The sequence below is a fragment of the Microtus oregoni genome, unplaced genomic scaffold (assembly GCF_018167655.1).
Source record: "Microtus oregoni isolate MIOR12 unplaced genomic scaffold, Mior012 000026F_ref0000081, whole genome shotgun sequence".
Classification (NCBI taxonomy): Eukaryota; Metazoa; Chordata; class Mammalia; order Rodentia; family Cricetidae; genus Microtus; species Microtus oregoni.
Genome location: NW_024543085.1, coordinates 5,875,549 through 5,900,106, shown reverse-complemented (window position 1 = coordinate 5,900,106; position 24,558 = coordinate 5,875,549). Strand labels below are relative to the sequence as shown.

The 24,558-nt window shown below is 39.8% G+C and overlaps 1 protein-coding gene across 1 annotated transcript in view; it reads left to right on the top strand.

The window, feature by feature from the left end:
- Nucleotides 1-4,537: 4,537 nt before the first annotated feature.
- The window catches only part of Col28a1 (collagen type XXVIII alpha 1 chain), a 158,454-nt gene continuing 138,433 nt past the window's right edge, over nucleotides 4,538-24,558 (top strand). The window contains exons 1-8 of the mRNA XM_041675706.1: nucleotides 4,538-4,574; nucleotides 8,621-8,781; nucleotides 9,535-10,091; nucleotides 15,799-15,819; nucleotides 16,916-16,972; nucleotides 18,260-18,313; nucleotides 19,970-20,011; nucleotides 22,418-22,444. Coding sequence (XP_041531640.1) covers nucleotides 8,658-8,781; nucleotides 9,535-10,091; nucleotides 15,799-15,819; nucleotides 16,916-16,972; nucleotides 18,260-18,313; nucleotides 19,970-20,011; nucleotides 22,418-22,444 — 882 coding nt within the window. The 5' untranslated portion in view covers nucleotides 4,538-4,574; nucleotides 8,621-8,657. The remainder of the gene's footprint in view (nucleotides 4,575-8,620; nucleotides 8,782-9,534; nucleotides 10,092-15,798; nucleotides 15,820-16,915; nucleotides 16,973-18,259; nucleotides 18,314-19,969; nucleotides 20,012-22,417; nucleotides 22,445-24,558) is intronic.

Genomic DNA, 24,558 nt, shown 5'->3' with positions numbered 1-24,558 from the left:
TGAACCGCAGATAATGCGATCGGTGTAAAACCTTCAGCTACTTGGATAGAACTACTCAAACCTGGAGGAGTTTCCCAGTCAATAGAAAGTACTAAGATGGAGTGTTCATGCCTTTGATGGTCAAGCACCAAGATTTACACAGGGAGAGGTGAGAGCCATAACACGCTGGAACTTGGCCCATGATGGCTTTTCCTGAGCCACTTGCCCCTAAAGTTAAACTCATATTTTCCAAATGTAAATTCCTTGGCTTCTTGCTCTGCCACAAGCCCGATAAGTGTGAAATGCCACAGCCTCCAGGGGTGTTCAGGAAAAATGAGAGGTAGCAAGTGGCCGCAATAAAGAGCTGAACTTAATTTTCTCTCCAACTCTAGCTTATCCTTTTCGTGACTGTTAACATTACCCCCTGTTTTATCAACTTTGAAATAGAGAAAATCAATTGTGTTTTGTCTTTACACTCTATTTTGAGGTTTTGATACTAATTGTTTGCCTTCAGTATAAGAAGTTTTAAAACCTTGTCCTGGGGAATTAAACAATTCATCAACATATAGTACAACACCAATACCAGAAAGTAAAATCAACTAATTGAAAATGAGCAAATATTTTCTACATTAAAAGCAGGATGTAGGGCTGAAGATACAGCTTGCAACACAAGAGTGAGGACCTGAGTTCAGATCCTCAGAAACAACAGGGTAGCCAGTGTCAAAGAGGAAAGGGAGGACCAACACACAAACACTCCTCTGCCATCATGCACCGTGGTACCCATGCACCAGAATTCCCACAAAGGAACACACACACAGACAAACCATACACCCCACAGTAAAGTTGTATATGTGTGTGTGTGTGTGTGTGTGTGTGTGTGTGTGTGTGTGTTTAAAGCAGGAGTCATTAGTGTTATTAAAAGCTCTGGTCTTTCAATGGGTGTTAAATGAAAAAGTTAACTTTTCTATTCATTGAGTGAAAGGAATAATAAAATTAAAACTGGGGCTGGAGAGATGGCTCAGTGGTTAAGAGCATTGCCTGTTCTTCCAAAGGTCCAGAGTTCAATTCCCAGCAACCACATGGTGGCTCACAACCATCTGTAAAGAGGTCTGGTGCCCTCTTCTGGCCTGCAGACATGCACACAGACAGAATATTGTCTACATAATAAATAAATAAATAAATATTTTAAAAAAATTAAAACTGAACTTTCACACCTAAGATTTATCCAACCTCTTTTTTGGTATTTATTAGAAAGGAAAATTGTCCATTTTTTCTAGATAGCATCCCAATATTTTGATCTGAAGTAGTTGCCTTGATAAGGAAGAAACATGAAGGAGGGAAACATACAAAAGGCATAGTGTTGTGGGGTTTATGCTGCCACTTTGCTCTTGGGGACAATATGTGTTGCATGTGTGACAATTACTCAAGCTGGGAACCAAATGCCAGAAGATTAAGAAAGATTTATTAGGGGATAAATGATGTAAGAAAACAATTGTGTCAAATTACTGCATGCCGAAGTTATCCTAAAAGGAAAGTTTTTAAAATAATAATAGCAATAGCACAATAAAATTAGAGGGTATGGGAAAGATAAACCCAATCAGAGTTTGGTGAGGAAGCTGGGCCTGGAATCCACTGTTCTAGACTTAGGTAAGACCCCATCTCCCAAGCTTCATTGCCAATGACGACTTTCACTTCCTATCATCTTTGAAGGACTTTAATTTTTCTCTTTGCTGATGAATACGACCGATACCTTCTTGATGTTCCTGCATATATTTTAGAAATATAAGTAAAGAATGTGAAGGCACATAAAGAAAATAAGACAGAACCCGTAGAATAATACAGGGAGGGTATTCCAGTGATTACTAAAATCACCCACTTTTATTTTTCCACAGCTTTTATACCCAGCATAAATGGGGGGAGGTAACAAAAGACTTTATTAACATGACACAAAGGACAACTCAGTCAACTGCTTTATCACTCTGAGACGTCAAATCATTAGCATTCTGTTGTCTAGGTAGCAAAGCTGCTTTAAATTTAGGCTGCTGAAAGCCAGCCCTAACCAGGTGACGTCATAGTTACAAAAAAAGGAGATGAAGTATGTTTGCATATCCTGATCATCTTCAGGATTGAATGGAATTATCTCATGTCAAAAGAACCAAGCAATCACATCCTGAGTTGGGATGTGCAAACATGCTTGTCAGTCACTTGAGTAACCTCCAGACTCTGACTGTCAGACACAGTGGAAATGGCCCACAGGTCTCAGCTCCACATTCTTTATTCAACCTGCCGCGCTGGCAACATCACAGGCAAGGTGTTGACATTGGTGGTCACGATACAGCCATCCTGTCACCACTGATGTTACTCTGGCTGCCATTTCTAAATGTGTGGACTTTCTTACCTCACCCATACTGGTTCCTGAGAATCTCTGCTAACCACCGGTCAACTCCTCTCCACTCCCATGACTTTGAAAGGCATGCCCAACGATATAGAGAGTGAAGTGTGTGAAGCCCTCAGCACCACACCTGACACCTGTGGGGAGGGGGAGATGGAGGCTGTTACTGCTGTAATAAGGGAATTGTAATGTTAAAATGTCATCCTTAAAAAAGCTAATTATAGAATCTGCAATGCGGCTCAGAAGATTAATGCCCTTGCAGCCTAAGGTTGACTATCTGGGTTTCATTCCTAGAACCCATGTAAAGTTAGAAGGAGAGAACCGATTCAGGTGATTTTCTGACCTCCACACATATACTGTGATACACACACACACGATAGCCAGAATACATAGATACACACACAAATAATAAAAAAAATAGAGCTAATTTTAAATAATTATAAGAGCATATATATTGCCTTCTTCAGTAATCAAGCTGTTATGGATGTCAGAGAAAGCCCATACGGAGAAGAAGTCTATCATCTGTAGAGTGATAAGGTGTATTTTGCCCCAATAAATGTTGACTTACTATGGATTGAGTCCACAGATTAGGAATCAGGAGAAAAGGACAATGGGCAGCTGCAATGACCTTTCGTGGATAGACATCTCAGAACACCAACCGCTATAAAACTGTCATCACAAGCCCACGTTCCTTGCCAGCCACTGACTGGAAGGCAAGGATTTTAGGCATGGAAAAAGTCCTATTCATAAAGCCAGCAGTCCAAAGATGTGGGCGCTCACTAGCTTAGGTCCTGTGGGTGCACGGCTCGGAGAGGAATTTTAGGGACGTGTCAGATAGGTGGGTTCCAGGATAGTCACAGATTTGAGTGGTCTTTTATAATGCACAAACCGCTATATCCTGGGTGGGGCTGGGGATGGTCACTAGATGTCCTGGCTTCTTGAAATGTAAAGAAAATTTAGTTATTAGAAAGTCTTGTGCCAGCTGGGTGTATGGGTGTGCACACTTTTAATTCCAGCACTCAGGAGGCAGAAGTAAAGAGATCTCTGAGCTCGAGGCCAGCCTGGTCTCCACAGTGAGTTCCAGGACAGCCAGAGCCACAAGGTGAGACTCTGTCTTGAAAAAAAAAAAAAAAAAAAACAAAAGCTCAAGTCTTTTTAGTTCTTCTCAAGCATAAGCGGTACTGCACTTAGTCATTAAAAGGTATCTTTAATCGGAGAACAGGGAGCCTTGGTCCCCTGATGAGGTGGAGAGGCAACTGTCAGTAGAAAAGATAGTGAAAAGCAACTTTTCATAGCTGTAACCCGCTAGGTGGCTTGGATGAGTGGTGACCCCCCCAGCGGTGTCCCTTCCAGCACCTCCAGTCAGTCGGAGACCAACCCTAAATATCACACTGTTCAGTTCTGCCACCGCCAACGTTAGGGAGGTGATTTAAACTCCGCTAAAAGTAGGCAAAGCTGGAGCACTTATTGCCCTGGGTTATAATTATAGTTAGAAAAACATCTTAACAGATGAATCTCTGCCTTGTTTCCTAGACGGGAGTGCGAGGCCCTCACAGACGTTAGAGGCAGAACCAGAACTTAGCTAAGACCATATATTACTTAAGTTTTCTATCCCAAAAAGTTCCTAGAGTCAGAAGTTAAAAAAGACTGGAACAATGAACTTGTACGTGCTCATGATTCAACTTTGAGAATTATTAATCTCGTTTTCTTCAGAACACCAGTATCGAATGAGTGTGATATCATTTGTATGCTTGTCAGTGTTATTCTAACCAGCGTCTCAGAGAGCAAACCCCAGGCAAAGCACAAAACCAGAAACCAAAAGAAGGATATAGTGTGAGCGGCAAAGGCAGACAGCCAATTAGTGCCTGAAATGTAGAAAATTTTCTCAATTATTATTATTTTTTCTTTTTCAGAGCAGTCGTCTTGGAAAACAGACTTATTTTGCAGGGACACTGTCCCTTTAAGTTGCTTACTGATCCCACCCAGATCTTGCACCTTGGCCAAATGCCTAACCACTCTAGTAAACAAGAATAAGAGATTGCAAAAAATTCAAAAGCAAAGACATTATTTCCCAGACAACAGAACGATATCAAAGAGTTAACCGCATCCCTGAAAACAGTCCTTGCTGTTTCCATCTGCCGCTCTGGTTTCTGTGGGCATCCACCACATTGGTCTCTCTTTCCTGTTTGAAGGACTGCCTAAGGTAAGACACTGCTGCTTGCTTTTGATTCCTTAACTCAGGACCGTCCAGGAACTCTGTGGGGATAGATGGCTGATGGGAAGGAGCTTATTGAAAACTTTGCCCTCTGCTGTTACTTGCAATCAACTGTTAGAGAAACATGAATAATTGCTAAACTAAGCAATTATTACTAGTTTTAAAAGTATTTAATTTTTTGTTTTGCAAATTTTATTCTAATTTTATAGTTTACTAAACTGTATTACAATGATGTTAACATCTTTGGGAATCTTTTTCAAGATTTTAAATGAAGTTTTACAAAAATAGAATATTTTTATCATTTGACTAGGTTAGAAATTTGAATAAAGAATATCCAGTTATTTTGTCTTCATGTAGAAACTAGTAAAACCCAAAAACTGAGCAAAATTCATAAAATCTACAGAAAAATTATTTTATTCCTGAAAAATTATAAAATATAAAGTCTCTTGAATGCTTTCACCCTGATATTCACTTGAAATAAATTTGAGGCAAAATTTCAAAATGCAGTATTTGCCAGATGATCTGCATTCATAGCATGTAGCCTATATTACCATCGAGGTTTGTGTTTCTTTCATTTAACTAACTCATCTCCATACCTTCAACCCATTTGTACATCTTTCTAAAAGAGAAGAACTATTAAAAATTAGAGCAATAGGGCATGCTGAAAGTGATCAGAAGGGGTGGCCCTGCAAATGCCAAAGTCAAGGAATTGAGGAAGGTAATAGACTGGAGAAGCTGGAGACACGGGGAGGCAGGAGAGTGCCCACCTTTGCTTGAGTGGCCAGCAAAGGGCCCTTCGGAGAAGCCACAGCTCCAAGATATTATGGTTATTGCAGGGACTGAGTGTCAGTGGCTGTCATACACATGACGGTTTAGCTATATGTTCAGAACTCTGCTCAGGGCCTTCGTTTCCAGGGAGGAAAAGAAAGCCATTATTTGGTGCCAATAGTCCCAGAGTCCTTTCAGTGTCTCAGTCCCAGAACTTCTGGGGTGCTCCTCGTGCTAAGGACTCAGCAAAGAGGAAACACCCATGTAACGCTGCCGCTTTCTTTTGCCCCGTGGAAACGCAGTAGCACCTCTTTTTGTCTAGGTGACTCTATCTTTATACTAACCTTCAGAATAAGTTGGAGTCCTTCCATGTCCTTGGTCCAGAAAATGTGCCGTCTGCATGTTCTATTGCCTTAGCTCAGTTCTAGTGAGTTTTGTTGTCTGTTTGTGTTTGCTTTGAATACCCAACTGTCTTCCTGTCTTAGTATACCTGGTCTGAAGCCTGGTTGACATGTAGCCAAGCGTGCTTGGTAGATGGGGCCAGCACAGGTGCTTGTTCTTACAGAAGCAGCATTCTCTTAGTAAATGCTGCTGCATTCTATTTTGAGGAAGAGTCTGTGGCCTGAAGCCAGCATTGCTTTATTGCCAACCTAACATTCTTGCTTCTTTGGGAGGGGAGGGGTGGTACCCATCTGGCATGTATGAAAGAGGTCAGTCTCCCAGCTCACTCATCATGGCCTTTGCCTTTATTTCCACCCTCTACTGAGCATCTGGAAAATCATGGTCATGAATTTCCTGTTCACATTCTCTGGAGGGAAGGTGCCAAAGGAGGAAACTGTGATTCCTTTTCCAGACCTCCTGGAGTTAATGCAGCCGAAGGAGGCAAGCTCTCAAAACCATGCAGCTTGTTCGCCCTAAATACACTTTTGTTCCCATTCCCTTGGGCATACTGAGCTAGCAACATATCCATCTTCTTTTGTCAGGGAATTCTGGGGATTTCGACATCACTTTGTGTATAGCTGGCCATATTAGACTGATACAGATGACTGAGAATTTTAATATAGAATTTGAATTTTTATTGTTTATTTGCGTGGAAAAATCATTTCACTCGGTTGTTTGAAAGGTGGGCCTCCCCAACTTCAAGTATTTTCCTATTTATTGTTTGGAAGTTGCTTTTAAGCAAATCTATTGGTTTTTGTTCTCACATTCTTTTGATTCATTGGATAGGCAGCTTCACTTTTGAACCCAGTGAAGACAAACTTTCCCAAGCAAGAGTAGAAAAGAGAAAGAAGTTATGGGAAGCTGAGGAATAATTTAATTCTGACTTGAGGGTTGGTTTTGTTTTGTTTTCTGAGACAGGGTTTCTCTTTGTAGCTTTGGAGCCTGTCCTAGAACTTGCTCTGTAGACCAAAACCAGGTTGGCCTTGAACTCATAGAGATCCCTCTGCCTCTGCTTCCCGAGTGCTGGGATTAAAGGTGTGTGCCGCCACTGCCTGGCCCTTGACTTGAGTTTTGAACTCATTGATGCTGTATGAATAATAGTAAGACTGAAAAGGTAGTGGCTCTGTCTGATCCAAGGGAGAGAAGGATTTGCTAAGAATTACTTATAATGATAATAAATGGAACAAACATTCAGTCATCTGAACTCATTCTGAAGAATCAACAAATGACAAGGCAGGTACTGTGATGAAACTGTAGTCCCCAAATAGAGTGGGACCAAAACACTGGTAAATGGCTTTGCTCACTCCCTGCTCTCCATAACGTAATAAGAAATTACTTCTGCTTAAATACGGCTATTGAATATAAGTGAATATTTACTAACAAACATTTGGTCATGATACTATAACTTGCTTATGTTAGAAACTTTGAAAATCTCATTGTGAGTATTTTATTTGAAATGTGAAGGGATATGTGTGTGTGTGTGTGCATGCATGAGCATTGTGTGTGTGCATGAGTGTGTGTGGTATGTGTGCATGCGCACATACATGAGTGTGTGGTGTGTATGCATGAGTGCTTGTGTGGTGTGTATGTGCATGCATGAGTGAGTGTCTGTGTTGATATGTGTGTGTGCATGCATGAGTATGTGTATGCATGAGTACGTTCATGTGTGCTTGGTGTGTGCATGCATGATTGTGTGCATGATTGTGCATGCATGAGTGAATATGTGTATGTGGTGTGTGTGCATGTGTGTGTATACATGCATCAGTGTGTGCATATGTGTGATGTGTATGTGTGTGTATGTTTGAGTGAGCCAGTAGGGGCCCGCTTGCTTAAGTTAGTTCTTTTCCTGCACTACATGGATCCTGGAGACAAACTCAGGTCATCATGCTTGGTGGCAAGTGCCTTAACCCACGGAAAGATGTTGCAGGCTCATATGCCAGTTTTTAACTCTACAAACTTGAAATTATATAATAATAATAATGATAATAATAATAATAATAAATGATTACAGTAAATAACCCTTTCTATTATGGTTTCCAGTTTAGTGTTTTTATGGGATTCCTGAGTGTGCAAATGAGTTGGTCTCTGTTTCCTGTGCCTTCTCTTGGGCTCTTTTCTGTTTGTTTCTTTGTTTCTTCTGTACAATTCCAATGTGTCAGCTTTTGTTTTATCATTTCTTCTAACATCACATCATGTCATTTTGTAGTCTGATGGAGGAAGGTCATTGGCTAATAAAGGAACTGCCTTGGCCCATTTTATTGGTTAGAAGATAGGTGGGAGGAGTAAACAGATTAGAACGCTGGGAGGAACAGGAAGTGAGGTCAGACTCGACAGCTCTCCTCTCGGGGGCAGACGCCTCAGAGAGACGCCATACCCCGCTCCCGGGATGAAGCTCCGACCCAGGATGGACATAGGTTAGAATCTCCCCGGTAAGCGCACCTTGGGGTGCTACACACAGATGATTAGAAATGGTCTAAATTAATATGTGAGAATTAGCCTAGAAGAGAATGGGCCAAGCAGTGTTTAAATGAATACAGTTTGTGTGTTGTTATTTCGGGGCATAAGCTAGCCAGGCAGCTGGGGTGCCAGGGACGCAGCCCAGCCGCTCTTATTACTACAGTAGTCCCTTAGAAGTCTGTTTGTTTTCTAATGGGAGACAGGAAGGAGATCAGTCTGGATGGGAGGGGATATGCAGAAAGACTGGAAAGACTGGAGGGAGGGGAAACCACAATCAGAATATGAGGAAAAGTCTATTTTCAATAAAAGGAAAAAATGGTAAACATTACCTTTATTGAAGTATTTATAACTGGATTTTCCTTTTCAAGGTGTTACCAGTTGGATGAATTTTCACCATCTCCCATAATGAGGAAGAGAGACGCTGCCTTCTGCCTTCTGCTTTTGCCAGTTTTTATGACTCAATCGGTGTACGGACAAAGAAAGAAAGGACCAAAGCCAAACACACTGGCAAGGAAAAATGACTTCCGGGGTAAAATAGAGTGCTTTAAAAAGCTTTACTTTTAGCCTGTGAAAGCGCTAATATAAAATTTTAAAGTAGTGTTTGATGAAAGTAGAAAATCATATGCATGTATGCATGCGATGTTCTATTTGATACGATTATATCATGGTAATAAGTCCTACATATTTAGATTGCCTCAGAGTTTTACAGCACTGTGCATGTATTGTTTCATTTCGGCTCCACTTGTGAAATAAGAAGGACAGAGATAGCCACATCATAGGTAAACAGGTTCAGAGAGCTTACATGGCACCTTCAAGGCCATAAGCAAATAAACTATTAAGAAACTGATCTAGGATTCACAGTCAACTCTATCTTCAAATTAAGTTTGTTTTTCTGTTGTTATTCCTGTGATGAATGTGGACACTTTCTCATTTGATTTCAAGGTCCTAAAATGGCACAACCCAAGTACTAAACAGAATATTATTGATTTACCTCTAGACTCCTTTCCCTAGTATTTGTTTAATTTGAAAAAATATGTTATTCTTTCCGTTTTCTATGCTTTAAGTGGGTTTACAATGCTGAGAATATATGACACATTCATTTGTTTGGCTTTGCTTTTCATTTTATGAGAAAAAAATATTTAGTTCTGTACAAATTAAGCTTTATTTTGGAGGCAAAGTCTCTCGGAAACAAAGCAAACAGCACACCATGTTGGGGTTCCAGTTCCCCGAGGATGCGCAAGGAGGGACAGTTAGGTTACAAATCCTTTGTGTTCTCTTTCAGACACCGTTTGCTTCATAGACATTGTCTTTATCTTGGACAGCTCGGAAAGCTCTAAAATTGTCCTCTTTGATAATCAGAAAGCTTTTGTGGACAGCTTAAGCGAGAGGCTTTTCCAGTTGACTCCTGGTCGTTCATTGAAATACGACATCAAACTGGCAGCTCTTCAGTTCAGCAGCTCCATCCAGATTGACCCACCCTTGTCTTCTTGGAAGGATCTACGCACATTTAAGCAGCGGGTCAAATCTTTGAGTTTGATTGGACAAGGTACCTTCTCTTATTATGCCATTTCTAATGCCACAAAGCTACTAAAGAGAGAAGGGCGTAAAGATGGTGTAAAAGTGGCTTTGCTGATGACTGACGGCATTGATCATCCCAAGAGTCCAGATGTCCAAAGCATTTCTGAAGATGCTAGAATTTCAGGAATATCATTTATCGCTGTGGGACTTTCCACTGTGGTCAATGAAGCCAAACTTCGCTTGATATCTGGGGATGCATCCAGTGAACCTGTTCTACTGCTGAGTGATCCAACCCTTGTAGACAAAATCCAGGAACGCCTGGTAGGTACCTAAAGGATTAAATATATATTTCTCTGTAGTAATAAGGGCGGCGGGGCTGCGTCCCCAGCACCCCGGCTGCCTGGCTAGCTTATACCCGAAATAACAACACACAAACTGTATTCATTTAATCACTGCTTGGCCCATTTCTATCTAGCCTCTTCTAGGCTAATTCTCACATATTAATTTAGTCCATTTCTAATCATCTGTGTAGCGCCCCTAGGTGTGCTTACTGGGAAGATTCTAGCCTATGTCCATCCTGGGTCGGAGCTTCATCGCGTGTGTCTGCCTGGGAGCTGGGAGCATGGCGTCTCTCCGAGGCGTCTGCTCCCGAGAGGAGAGCTGTGGATTCTGAGCTCACTTCCTCTTCCTCCCAGCGTTCTGTTCTGTTTACTCCTCCCACCTATCTTCTAACCAATGAGGGCCAAGCAGTTTCTTTTTATTTAACCAATGACCTTCCTCCATCATTTCTCCTTGTATTTTGATAGCTTCAATTTAAGCTCTTTAAGAATAGATACAAAATGTTGACAATGTAGGATTCTCACCGGATGTAGAACGTGTATCATTCTATTGCCTCTTTTCACTACCTTGACAAATTAATGGAAATGTGTGAAGTCCATTCCCTGAAGTTGCACCCCTAACATTGTTACATGGTGAGGTTTTTGGAAAGAGTACTTTTAAAGCATTCGCCATATTCTCTTGTCTATTCATCCTAAGGTCACGTACATTGTTGACTTATATTCATTGTGTTATCAATTTATGGTCTTCCTTATTCATTCTCAATCCTTTCTCATTTCCCACGTGCAGACTTACCTTTGGCTTTCTTACCTATTTCCATGTTATATTACTTAATATATTTAAAAACTTTTCTCTTTTATTTCTTATATGTTGTAAGCAAAAATGTTTCTCTTTATTTCTTATATATACAAGCCTGTCTATATTACTTCTCCTATTTCCTTAAAAGCAACCCAAGGGAAGACGAAACTATGTTGGCTCACATATTGAGGGGCTAGTCTGTCATGGTGCAAAGGTATGGTGGCAGAAGCATAAGGCATCATGGTCATATAGCATCCAAAATCAGAAAACATAAAGAGATTAATGCTTCTGTTAGCTCAGGGTCTTTTATATTCAGGCCAGGGTTCCAGTCCATGGAATGCTGTTGTCCACAAAGAGTGGGTCTTTCTGCTTTAGCTGACCCAGTCTAAAAACTCCTTCATAGACAAGCATAGACATTTGTCTCCTAGGCAATCCTAGGTCCTGTCAAGTTGACAATCGGCAAGAACCACTTTAAAATCACCTATAGGCAATCAATGATTTTCCCATCAGAGCACGGAAACCTTCTCTTTGTGTTGTTAGCTATGGCAGGGCCTTTTTGTGTTGACTGCCCATCTATCTGTAAGAGCTTCCCCTTGCTGCTTGGGGAAACTAGGAACAACAATCAAAATGAAATCTCTCTTTACAACTTTTCTCAAGGAGAAAACTTCTTGATAGAAGTTGGCTGATTTGTTGTGTTCAATATTGATTTTTTTCTAAAAAAAAAACACTAATTAAAACTTTTTCCTAAACAGATTGCATTTATGTACTAAGAGTACACACATAAAACAGCAACAACTAAATCAGGAATCTGTGATAGAGTAAAGCTGAGATGGGGGTGGGGAGTATAAAGGAAGTATTGAAGAGAGAAAAAGGAAAGGGTAAAATGATGCAATTGTGTATTTAATTTCAAAAGCTTACATTTTTTTTTCTGGAGAAGGCAGCAAGGCAGAAGTGTCCAATAGGCACTTATCATTTCTCATGAATATTTTCTAAATGTTGCCAAGAAAATTCAAACTTACTCCTAAGATTTTCTTTTGATTCTTCATCCTCACCCCATCCTTTCTCAAGATTTAACTTCTAGTCTCAGTCGAAATCAAAAACATGAAACATGGCTTTCTTAGCAAATACTGTCACATGCAGAGTGCTCTCCAGCTCTCCGTGTATTTGGTACTGCTCTGAGCACGCCTTTGTTCTATATAATTCTTTTAAGATTTATTTTATTTTATATGTGAGTGTTTTTCCTGCATGTTATGTATACACAGCCCATGTCCTAGAAGGTCAGAAGAGAGCATTGACTCCTCTAAAGCTGGAGTTACAGATGGTTGTGAACCAATTTGTAAATACTGGGAATCAAACCTGGGCCCTCTGCAAGAACAAGTGCTGTTAACTGTCGAACAATCTCACTATCCTCTCTATGGCTTATTTTGTTTATTCTATCACTATCTTGTGATGTAGGTTAGTCACAACGTAAGATGATCATTATCACCCCATTTCATTGCCGAAGAGCTGAAAATTTAAGGCTTGTCAAGACTGCAGACTATCTACATTTGCCCTGAAAAAGCATGTTTATAGATATGAGCCACCATGTGGTTGCTGGGAATTGAACTCAGGACCTCTGGAAAAGCAGCCACTGCTCTACTCTCTGAGCCATCTCTCCAGTCCCGAAAGAGCATATTTAAAGAGGAAATCACAATGAATTTCGAAAGCTTGCTCAATCAGAACGGCCCCCCAAACTAGCAACATTACTCTTCCAACGTCCACTATTGTTTCTCACTCCTCTCTCTGTGGATTGTGTCTTTCGCGGAATCAGAGACTACAGACCAGCCCACGGTTCTTAGGCGAGTTTGGTTGGGAGCAGATACAGCGCAGGAAAGGGAAACTTGTCACGGTGCGAGGACAGTACCTAGCCCTGCCTGTGCCCACGGTTCAAGAAGCCCTCAGCACTCAGCTGAAAGCAAGACGATATTCCATTACATACAGAGGAGAATCCTGGGAATGTGGACATTTAGTGGCCTGTTCTTCCTGCCCTCTCTTCATCTCTAGTGTGAGAAGAGCTGACTCCAGAAGGCACAGGGCAGGCAGCTCCTTGTTTGACCAGATGTTGGGCTCAGGGTGTTGCTACCTTCTCTAGACACACCCTTGCTGAGATCCCTGTCCAACCGAGGACAAGAGTTCTTGGCAGGGCACAGCTGGGACTGTTTGTTTGGGGGAAAACAGAAAATGACCGTCGCGATCTGCTTCCTCAGCATCCTGTGACTTCAGCTTGTTTGTTCAGATGTTAGTCTTGTGGTTAAAGTTCTCCTGACAAAGGGATACTGCATTCCCAACACACCGCAGGCCCAGAGTTTTCTCTTGGCTTTGGAGAGAATGACACAGTGTTTGCATTGCCTCTCTCTACAAAGCGGGACCTAATTTCTCACCAGATCATTGGTCAAGTCCTCATTTAATCCATGTCTATTACACCACTGTAAATAAAATGTAGTTGACATTTCAACTTTTTGTTTTGAAATTCTTATCTGGTTAGGTTTTTAAAATAATTTAGTCATAATTTAAGAACAAAAGTACATTACTTAAGTGTACAATTTCATGAATTTTTAACAGGTACACATATTCATACAATCACAAACACAATTAGAATGCAGAAATTTCCATCACTTATAAATGCCTGCTTAAACTTCTTTGTGATTTCTCTCTGTCTGTCTCTCTGTCTCTCTCTCTCCCTTGCTGCAGAGCTACTAATTTGACTAGAGGTTGGTTCATTTCTGCCTGTTTCAGAGTTTATAATAGCAGCTTTGATCCTAACTTAAATTTCAAAGGCTTTTGTTGTGGCTGTTATGGAATTTGTTGACCTTTGCTCCCATTTCATTTTTATGATATTAATAACTTTGTCAATTTTTCATATTTTCTTCATCGCCCTTTATAGCATTGGCCTTGTACTCACTCCCCAAGTTGGCTGTACCCTTCCTGCCTTCTGTTTTGATCACTATCCCATTATACAAATCTGAACCCAGTGACAGAGTGTAATTCTTTTATTTTAGTGAGGACATTTCTCTTTTTATTCTTGTCATTGAAACTCAAGTTTCCACAGAACTGACAAGCCATAACTCAAGCTGAAATCTGTAGACTGCCTTTGAAGCCGCCCTTCACTCTGGCTGTGCCCATGTGTGCTCTCCCGGTCATTCTCAAAGCCATCGTCTTCACCAAGGGTGGACACCCTACCACGCAGCTCTGTCCACTGGGCCCTTCCGTCTCACTGTTGCCTTTGTCTGGGTGCCCACACCAGTCTTTCCAGCTCTTTTCCCCCACAAACTCTGACATACAGAGCAGCATACCATTGGGGTGTTAGTTGGCCCCTTGCATTCCTTCCTTCAGAATCATCCAGAAGCCCCACCTATTCCAAGAAACTGTTACTGACTCCCACTATCCTCATTTAAGACTTCCCACACTTCTTCCAGGCTGGTGTCCTCAGTCGTACGCTTCTGACTGTAAGTGCCCTTAGGCTTGGAGCTTTGTTCTTTGTTTGAAACAATCTTGTGTATTATGAGTGTTGGGTCTAATACTGTTTCTATAGAAATATAAATTCCAGAAAATGTAAAAACAGATGAACTACAAAAATGGTTATTTATATTGCTAGAGTGCTAAAGAGAAATACAGTGACGCAAAATTGAGCTTTCAAAGGGACAGCTGAATAAAAGGCACAAACATGGTAAAAGCATGCATTTAAAAACCAGTAAGGTAAGGAGCCAGATGTGCAGGTTCATGGCCATGATCCTAGTTCTGGGGATGTTAAGGCAAGACTGTCATGATTTTGAGGTCACTCTGGACCACACAATGAGTTCCAGGCAGCTTGGGTTATAGAGTTAAGAGTCTTTCAAGTAAAAAAAGCCCACAAAAATAATCAAGAGAGGGAGGCAGGTGGATCTCTGTGAGTTTGAGGCCAGCCTGATCTACAAAGTGATTTCCAGGATAGCCAGGGTTGTTATACTGAGAAACATGCATAATTAGTTCTACATAAAATTATATTTGTAATAATACTTTATGTCATGGTACATACATTATTTTTAATCATTTAATCTCTCCTATGTAACAAGTTTTAAATGTAGTTTTCTTTCTTATAAATAATGCATATTATTATGAACTATTCAAAAGTTTCACAAAATACTATTTTTAATACTGTTAGATGTAAAAGCTACATCTCTTTCCCTTTCATTGGGCTTTTATAAACAAAACATCATGTTTGGGTGTTTAAGTGCTTGAGTGAAAAGCCCTTTCTCCTAGGTAATCACAATAATGGGATTGTGGCTTCTCACGCTTCAGATCATCTAGAAAGTGCCGCCAGACTTTCCAATGTCCTGTTTTTGAGTTCTAATTCAGTTTTATAAGACCTACTAATAATTTCATAAAAAGATGATTCCCAAATCAGTGTTTTGGTGCCAAAAACCCCCAATGCACATAGGTTTAGAGCTGGGGACAAGAAAATAAATAGTTATGTATTTGTTTAAGTCTTTGTAAGCAAAAGTGAGAAATTTCTCATTACAATCAATTAAGCTTGAAACTAAACTATGGAGATAATTAGAGCTGATCAAAGAAACAAAAGAATGATAGAACAGATCAAAGAAACAAAAGCTAAGGCATAGGATGCAGTAAGATAACGTTCCTAGGAAACAGAGTGATTTCGAATGTTGGTGCCCCTCATGTCTCCTATTATTATATAACTGAGAGGGCTCCTTGGGAGGGAGGTTGGCCGGCTTTATTGCTTTTACAAGGTTAAAAAGGCTGAATTGCTATTCTTCTTGGAAATTGCATATCCCATAGAGAATAATTAAGACTAATAAGAAGATGGAAGCAGAACTATTAATCGAGTTAATGTTTTATTTTTTTTAATCCCTTCTAGGATGTCTTATTTGAAAGGAAGGTAAGCGCCACACACTTTATTACTATGTATTACTCTAAAAATCTAGATTAGCAAACACAAGTGATTCACATCAGCTGTGACTAAATGAAAGCGTGCAATTCTTTTTAACACTAGTTACTTCACTTTGAGGAAGCCACATAATTTTATTTTTATGCCTCTGTATTTCAACTGTAGGTTAGAAAATTTTAGAAAAAATTTAGTCGGATTTGAGAGATTCTTTTTGAGATCAGTGCTACTAACTGACAAAATTCTCTTTACCTTGACATGAATTCTTTTATTCTAAGCATGGATCAGACACTAACTGCTTTCTGGAGTCCTCTGGTTTGGAAGGTACTCCTGCTATTGGCCAGCATCAATCCAGTGTTCAGTTCCCTGCTGTTTGCTGGTGGGTGTGAAGCTCATTCCATTTTCTATTTTGAAGAGCAACCACTCAGAGCATTGCAAAGGAAGCTAGCTAGTAGCCATCCGTTGGAAAGGACATAGCATAAAAGGACACGGTTAGAAGGAAAGGTGGCTCTGAACATGCCAAGGACTCCTGAGCTAGGCTTTCTGCATCATGACATGGCAGCATCCGCTGAATGGTCTATAACTGCAGAAGAACACAGAGAAAACCATCACTTTGTCCTGTTTGAGTTGGTTAGGCAGCTATCAAATGACTCATTCTGTTTTCAGAGGTATTAAAATAAAAACCTTGTGTATCCTGGAACTAACAAAATATGGTTCAAATCATGTTTCCTTTTGCTGAGTAGGAAGAAAATAATATTTACATATGACTGTGCTGTGATGTTTCCTACAGAAGGGAATGAGTAGAAATTCCAGAATTCCACAGAAAATGCTTATTCTTCTATTTTAACCAGTTCCTATAAGAAAATTGATAAAAAAAATCGGTTGAACATAGGTTTTATTTAGCTATGACAAAACTTAATAATACTTCAATAGCTGGCTCTTACCCATCCTGAGTTTTCCTAGAATAATTTAATAGAGAGAGGAACTTTCTTGAAGGGAGTTTCAGTTAGTTACATACCAGGAGAGATTTGGCATGCTGGCACACTCTGTATTTCACTGTGTATTAATACCGCGTTTCTTGCCGATTCAGTGTGAACCCAAGATCTGTGGATGTGAGAAGGGCGACCCAGGCGACCCAGGGCCTCCCGTGAGTAGATGTCTGTGCTGTCCTTGGGGCTGATGAAGACAATGATGAACCTATTTCCAGAAAGGGCTGTGCAGTGTCGTTTCTAATTTGATAATTAGATCCAGAACTATTGATGAGACAATAACGTAGGAAGAGCTGATAGAAGATATTAGTAGTTTAGGTGATGCTTTATCTCCCCAGGGATGCAGCAATGCCATGTAGCCTCATAAAGAAGAAGCGGTAAGATGCTTGGGGAATTAGGTAAATTCTGTAAAATTAAAGCCACCACTTAGCAAATGAGGCACAGTGGTAGGATTCACCGCAATTACTTATCACTGACCAATAGTGTCAGAAAGCATCCACACTGCCTGTTCTTTTACCTATGTGATTTGAAATATTGTCCTAAGAGTTTGGAAGTTCAAAGAGTAGGTTTCACAAAGCAAATGGACGGCATTTTTGAACTAGAGCTTGTATCTGAAGGTGGCAGCAAAAACACCTGCATGTAGGTGAATGTCACATGTTTTACCTCGAGGCTTGGGTCCAAACTTTACAGTTTTTTCAAATAACTCTATTACCCAAGGCATTGAAGTGGGGGGATTTATTTATCATAAAATACAAAGTTAAGCGTTATTACATGATAATATGCCAGGCAATAGAGGCCAATGTAACTCAAGTGAAGTTTTAGCTTTCCTTTTCTCTAAAGCTGTTGTTTAACTTCTTACATTAAGAGCTTTCTGTGAACAATGGGCAAGAAAACTCATCAGCGGGAGCTAATTGACAAGTCCTGCCACTCAGAACTGTCACAGTTTATAGGACCAAACCATCCATTTCGTGTTTACTTACTGCCCTCAAACCAGTTCTCAGGAAAGAAAGCATTTGCTGGTGTTTGGTACAGAATGGAAGAGTTCCCTATTCTTATATCTGGAGCTGATCCCCAGGTCTGAACCTCTTTGATCAAGGAAAACCAAGCTGACTTGGTAGTGATCCACAGTAGCCTGGGACAGAAACAACCCACTCCACATCTACCCATTAAGTCTTAAAAACCTTTGTATCCGTTTAATTTTGTTTGGAAAAATGGACGAGAAGTGTCTGAGGACGAATTAACTTGGGAAGACAGACATTATCCTCTTTAGAACATATGGAAATTTTGTAGTTTTCCTGGTACAGTAAGGGGGGAACAGAGTTGAATATCAGTTTACCTGGTTAAGGCTGCAAAATTTTCAATGCAGCTGGTCAGAAATTATTCAAGAGCATCGAAAACTGAAAGAATATTTAATAAAAACAATTTTTTTTCCCATTTACTTTCAGGGCACACATGGAAATCCTGGTATCAAAGGTGAGCGAGGACCAAAAGGAAATCCGGTAAATGAACAAACCGTTTTCTATGAAGCTTATACATCATGTATATTTATTTAGACAATGTCTTCATAGGTTTTCTTTGTTCTTTTGTTTTGTTTTGTTTCTGTCAATTTGACCCAACCTAGAGTTATTTGAGAAACGAATCATCAATTGAAAAAAAAATATGCCCCCATCAGATTGCCTATAGGCAAGTCTGTACTGCATCGTCTTGATTAATAATTGATGTGGGTCAGTCACATGGCAGGTGCCACCCCTGGGCACATGGTCCTGAGTTATATAAGAAAGTAGTCTGAACAAGCTGCCAGGAGCAAGTCAGTAAACAGTTTTTCTCTGTGGCCTCTGTTTCGATTCCTGCCTTCAAGTTCCTGTCTTGAGTTCCTGCCCTGACAGAGTGTGACCAGAATGTTGTAAATGGAAACAAGCTGTTTTTTCTATAAATTGCTTTAGGTCATAATTTCTTATCGCAGCAATAGAAACTACAACTTAAGTTAAATCACTCTTGATGAGCCAAGAACTCAGTCTCAGACTCCTGAGTGCTGGCATTAGAGACATGAGCTATCACATTTATCAATTTCTGTAGTATACAAAAAGCTGATAAGAAAATATCAAGTTTCTATTAAGTAAAGAGATAAATTATGCAAATCACTTTAAAGAAAAGAAATAAAGTTAATAAAGGAGAAAATAAAGATTTTCATGGAGTTAACAAAAGAAATTTGGCCAAGCAAAGGGTCCTCTTTAAAATAACTATGCATATATTTGGAAAGTTTGGATTCCACAGGATGTTTCTTTAAAAAGAAACAATTTTCTAGTTCACACAGTCTTGGTTTTTGGTGTTTTGAGTTTCAAGAAATGTTTCTTTTCTTTTTCTGTACAGCAATAGAAGCTTCAACTCTAAGTAATAATAACTAGTGATATTATGTGTGAGGCCCTTGCTCTCTGTGCAAGAACTTGGCACACACATTTTGGGAAGAAATTAGGCAATACTTAAGAAGCATTAAAACACTCAAACTTTACTCCCATTTCTAAGACTATTATGAAGCAGATAATACATACAACATTATTTGATGAGAGTATTCTTGGTGCTAGCCCGCTTGCTGAGGAGAGGGGATGTGTAGCATTCTTGGGGCTTGCTACAAAATCATCTCAGGTTCACTTAATCTACCTATCAGGTCCCACTGATGCCATCAAGCCTTCTTTTGTTGTGTTCAGAACTAGGCTCTAAGACAATATTCACTTTTCATTAGTTTGGTTTGTAGTTCTGTGCCCCATACTTCATTTTCCTAAGTCTTGCTGAAATCAGGCATCTCTCTTGAGGAACATTTTAGAAAATAGTCAAAGCCCCTTGGAGAAAAGCCAGAGTGTCATGTTCCAGAAAAACACAGAGCTGTGTTTGAGAAAAATACCGTGTTGTAAACTGGAATGTGGCTGAAGTTGTGAAAATCTATGTGTGTTATGTGCCCCGAACATCTGGCTTTACTCCAAAAGACCAAACCTTATCTGAAGTGCTATTTTTCTCTTAGATTAAATGGTGCAAATGTCAATAGTTGAAGCTTAAGATTCTTCTCTAATTGGGTTAACCCATTATCTAGGAATAGGATGATTTATTGGGCAATCAATCACTTGCTGAGGAATTTTGACTGAGTTTGTTGTTTATTGCAGGGTGATGCTCAGAAAGGAGAAACAGGAGAAAGAGGTCCTGGGGTATGTGCAAAATTGGAATGTGTTTCTGGCAAGTGATCCTGGGATTCTCTGAGTGACTGGCTTGACCCTGCAGTGCAATTGCAAAATTGATTGCTACTTACCTGTGCTCTTGACAATCAGACAGATGGGATCTCAGAAGGAGAACTAAGGGGAGAAAATGCTCTGATCAACAGGGTGGTGATGGGACCTATGACATTTCCCAATGCCCAGCTGAACTATTTGGGAAAGACTGAAGTGACAAAGGCACTTTGCCTTACTTCTTGTGGGTATTTTTTCTTAAATTATAAAAATTAAGCTAGAATTTGTAAAAGGGTAAGAATTATATTTATTATATTTTCCAAACTATGCTTTTGTCATTTCGGTTCTGTTGACAAAAATGACTTTATCATTCTGCTTAGTTTCTTGAGATTGCTTGGGAAATAATTATGGTATGTTAATACATTTCTAATATTGCATAATCTTCTAGGGCATTGCAGTAAGGACAGCAAATAGCAACGCCTATAGTGACAAGCAGGGATTGCATTGTGTTGCCCCTTTTTGCTTATCCCCTTGGCTACAGTAAACAGTCACAGAATCAGAATCTGAGTTTTAAGAAACTGGTCTTTTAGAGTTTTTAATTAGCCCCATGGAAGCCTCTGCCAGGAATCTTGATCCCATCGATAGGAGTTTGTTTGAACTTCTGCTACCTGTTCAGGAAGTACTTCTTAGTTGTCTTCAAGAATCCCAAAGCTAGGTTTCCTAGGTGATGGGTACATAGCTCAGGAGCTGTGAAAGAAGCAAATTATCTTAAACAAGAACTTGGAGTGGGGACAAAGAAGAGAAACAGAACTAAGACGATTATATAAATTTGACCCTGTAAAATTTTTGTAAAAACATTTTTGACCCTATAACTTGAAGTATGATAGTACTTGAAATCATAAAATTTTTATTCCTAGAAATGAGAAAATCAGAAGCAAACTTGGCAGAGGCTGGTAATACAGCTTGTGATATTTTTAAATTGGAATTTTTAAAGCCAGTGATTAAGAGGCCCTGGAAGAAAAAAACAAACAAGTAAATAAACTCCTGAAGAGGTGACCAACTGATAAAGTTGCCAGGAATTTCAGAAGAAAACAAGAATATACCATGAACAAAGTAATAATTCTTTGTTTTTGCAGAGTTCTATTGGCTCATTCCAAAATGTATTCTTCCCTCTTTCAATATAAAATAATAACAACAATTTTAAGTGGTGGAGCATTGTAATGGGTAGAGGACATCCCAAGAATTCTGAAATGAGAAGCCAACATAGTCTCGGCATGATGAATGTGGATGATTTCTGCAGAAAATACCAGATTAACGGACTAAAATGTGGTCTTTAATTCTAAGCACCATCTTGGAAATTGAACAATTTATGTGAACAAATATTTCTACGCTGGATTAAATTATGCTGTCGCTCTAAATTTGGCCAACTCTACTTTCAGCTTCTATTACTAAGCACCCACTAATTTTGAAAGAAGGTTTATTTCCTCTCTGAAATTCCTATCTGGAAATGTTACACATGAGATGAAATGAATTTTTTGTAGGATGCATGGGTAACTGCAGTATTACCTCATTCATGCCCTTGGTTCCTCCAGTTTGCATTAAGTACGTCTTCCAATTCTATTTCCATCCTTGAAATACAGTAATAGGATAATGATGGAAAGAACTTGCTGTTTCTTGGAGTTAGCAATTTACCAGTCCATTTAATACCCAGAATTGTGTCTCTCAGAGGGCTTATGGGGATGACACAGTGGAAAGGATTCCTCAGGATTCCCACGAGTGACTCAGAAGACAGTCGAGGTGCTGGCGTCTCACTTAGCGTGAGATAAAAGCCAATAACTCAAAGGTCACTGACTCATTAGGGCTGATAGAGGAACCATTCATTTCCCCGATGTTATACATTCTAGACTGAATGGGAAGGGAGGACCATGAAGGACACAGACATTTACCAATATTCTAAAGGGCATCATCTCAGCTCATTTCAAACCCAGCCTCCCTAACAGACCCTGAGGTTCAGTGACAATAGTTTAATAGTTTTAAAGTCTGTCTAGACGGTTCAAAGCACTGTGGTTTGTTGGTTATCATGTTCACAGTGACTTGCAGTGTGCACTCTCTCCTTTGGTTTGGTTTGGGCCAAAGGGTAAGGAGCTGGATTTGAAAAACAGAAAGCTGGAACTGGGACTAGAATGTAACAGGAAAGCACAGGTTCATTCTTCTCCTTAGTAACTAACCGCACATCCCCCAGGGGAGGGGGATGTAAAGTAGCCTGAGCTTAGGTGCTCTTACTTCCATGACTGGTTGATGGGATTTGTACGTGAAAAACACCTAGTGCTCCCTCTGACACTGTTTTATGATATCTTACCCTAGCCTTTCATTTCTCTTTTAACCTAGGGAATTCCCGGCTACAAGGGTGACAAGGTAAGTTGGTAACATCTAGTTGACCAGAATTCTAGAAATAAGAATGTACACATAGTATACTTATGTACTGCTATTGCCTTTCCTCATTTCCAAGTATACTCTTAAGTCAGTTAGTGTGGACTCATATTGAATGTAAGATATGGGTATGTGTTGTAGAGGGTGGAGGCGCCCCTAAGAGTCCAGTGTCCCTCTAACTCTGAAAACATGGATTTTACTTTACCTGATTTGACAAAAAGGAAAGCGACATAGGTTTTCAGATAAAACTATTTCCCCATGCACATAAATGCAGCAGTGCTAGCACTTAGAGTAAGTAGCTGTGTTGTTGCTTATGTGCTATGAAAACCCAGATTCTGACCACCTCCTAAAGGAAGGAGAGGCTTGGCTGTGGGTAAGCAACAAGAGTGGGAACTGTACAGGAAGCACTTCCGGGCCCTTTGAACATCAAGGCTTACAGCTTCTCTTCTTCTGGAAAGAACAGGCTATAGGAAGTTTAGGGCTTTGGTTTTGAGGTCAGACTGCATAGATATTTAAGCTATCTATTTGTTGTTCATTGTTTGATTTTTCCAAACCAGATCCTCATCTATCCCAGGCTGGCCTCCAACTTGCTATGTAGTGGAAAATGACCTTCTTCCTCTACTTCCTATCTTGGGAAACAAGTATGTTCTGACACTTCCAGTTCATCTGATGATAGGGATAGGACCCAGAACTCCAAACCATACTGGGCAAGCACTCTGCCAAAGGAGCTACATCCCAGCCCTAATTCTTTCTTTCTTTCTTTCTTTCTTTCTTTCTTTCTCTCTCTCTCTCTCTCTCTCTCTCTCTCTCTCTCTCTCTCTTTCTTTCATCTAATCTTCAATGTAGAAGGAACATAATTTTATTTGAAAATACACACATGTAGATTTCAGAACATAAATAAATCTGTTACTTGTGATTTTTACCAAATTAAGTTCCTTTTTTGAAATGTTGTGGACTGAACCAGGGACTCGTATATACGAGGAGGTATACTATCTCATATCCATATCCACACACACAGCTCATCTGACTGGATTTATTCATCCACCCAGAAACACTTTCTTTTTCTTTGTTTTTATTGAACTATATATTTTTCTCCACTCACCTCCCTTCCTCTCCCTCCCCTTCTACCCTCGCCCATGGTCCCCATGCTCAGGAGATCTTGTCTTTTTCTACTTCTCATGTAGTTTAGATCCATGCATGCCTCTCTTAGGGTGCTCATTATTGTCTAGGTTTTCTGGGATTGTGATTTGTAGGTTGGTTTTCTTTGCTTTAGTCTAAAAGTCACTTATGAGTGAGTACATATGATGTTTGTCTTTCTTGGTCTAGGTTACCTCACTCAATATGATGTTTTCTAGATCCATCCATTTGCCTGCAAATTTCAAGATGTCATTATTTTTTTCCTCTCTGTACTACTCCATTGTGTAAATGTACAACATTTTCCTTATCCATTCTTTGGTCGAGGGGCATTTAGGTTGTTTTTAGGTTCTGGCTATGACAGACAACGTTGTTATGAACATAGTTGATCACAAGTCCTTGATCATTCTTTGGGTATATACCCAAATTTTCTGAGAAATCACAATACTGATATCCAGAAGGTCTGTACCAGTTTGCATTCCCACCAGCAATGCAGAAGTGTTCCATTTATCCCACATCTTCTTCACCATAAGTTGTCATCAGTGTTTTTGATCTTGGCCATTCTGACAGGTGTAAGATGGAATCTTAGAGTTGTTTTGATTTGCATTTCTCTGATGACTAAGGATATTAAGCATTTCCTTATGTGTCATTCAGCCATTTTAGATTTCTCTGGTGAGAGTTCTCTGTTTATGTCTATACCTCATTTTTTATTGGATTATTTGTTCTTTTGATGACCAACTTCCTGAGTTCTTTGTATAATTTGGAGATAAGCCCTCTGTCTGATGTGGGGCTGGTGAAGATCTTTTCCCATTCTGTAGGCTGTCATTTTGTCTTGTTGACCATGTTCTTGGCTTTACAGAAGCTTTTCAATTTCAGGAGATACAATTGAATAATTGTTTCTTTCAGTGTCTGTGCTATTGGAGTTATATTTAGAAAATGGTCTTCTGTGCCAATGCATCCAAGTG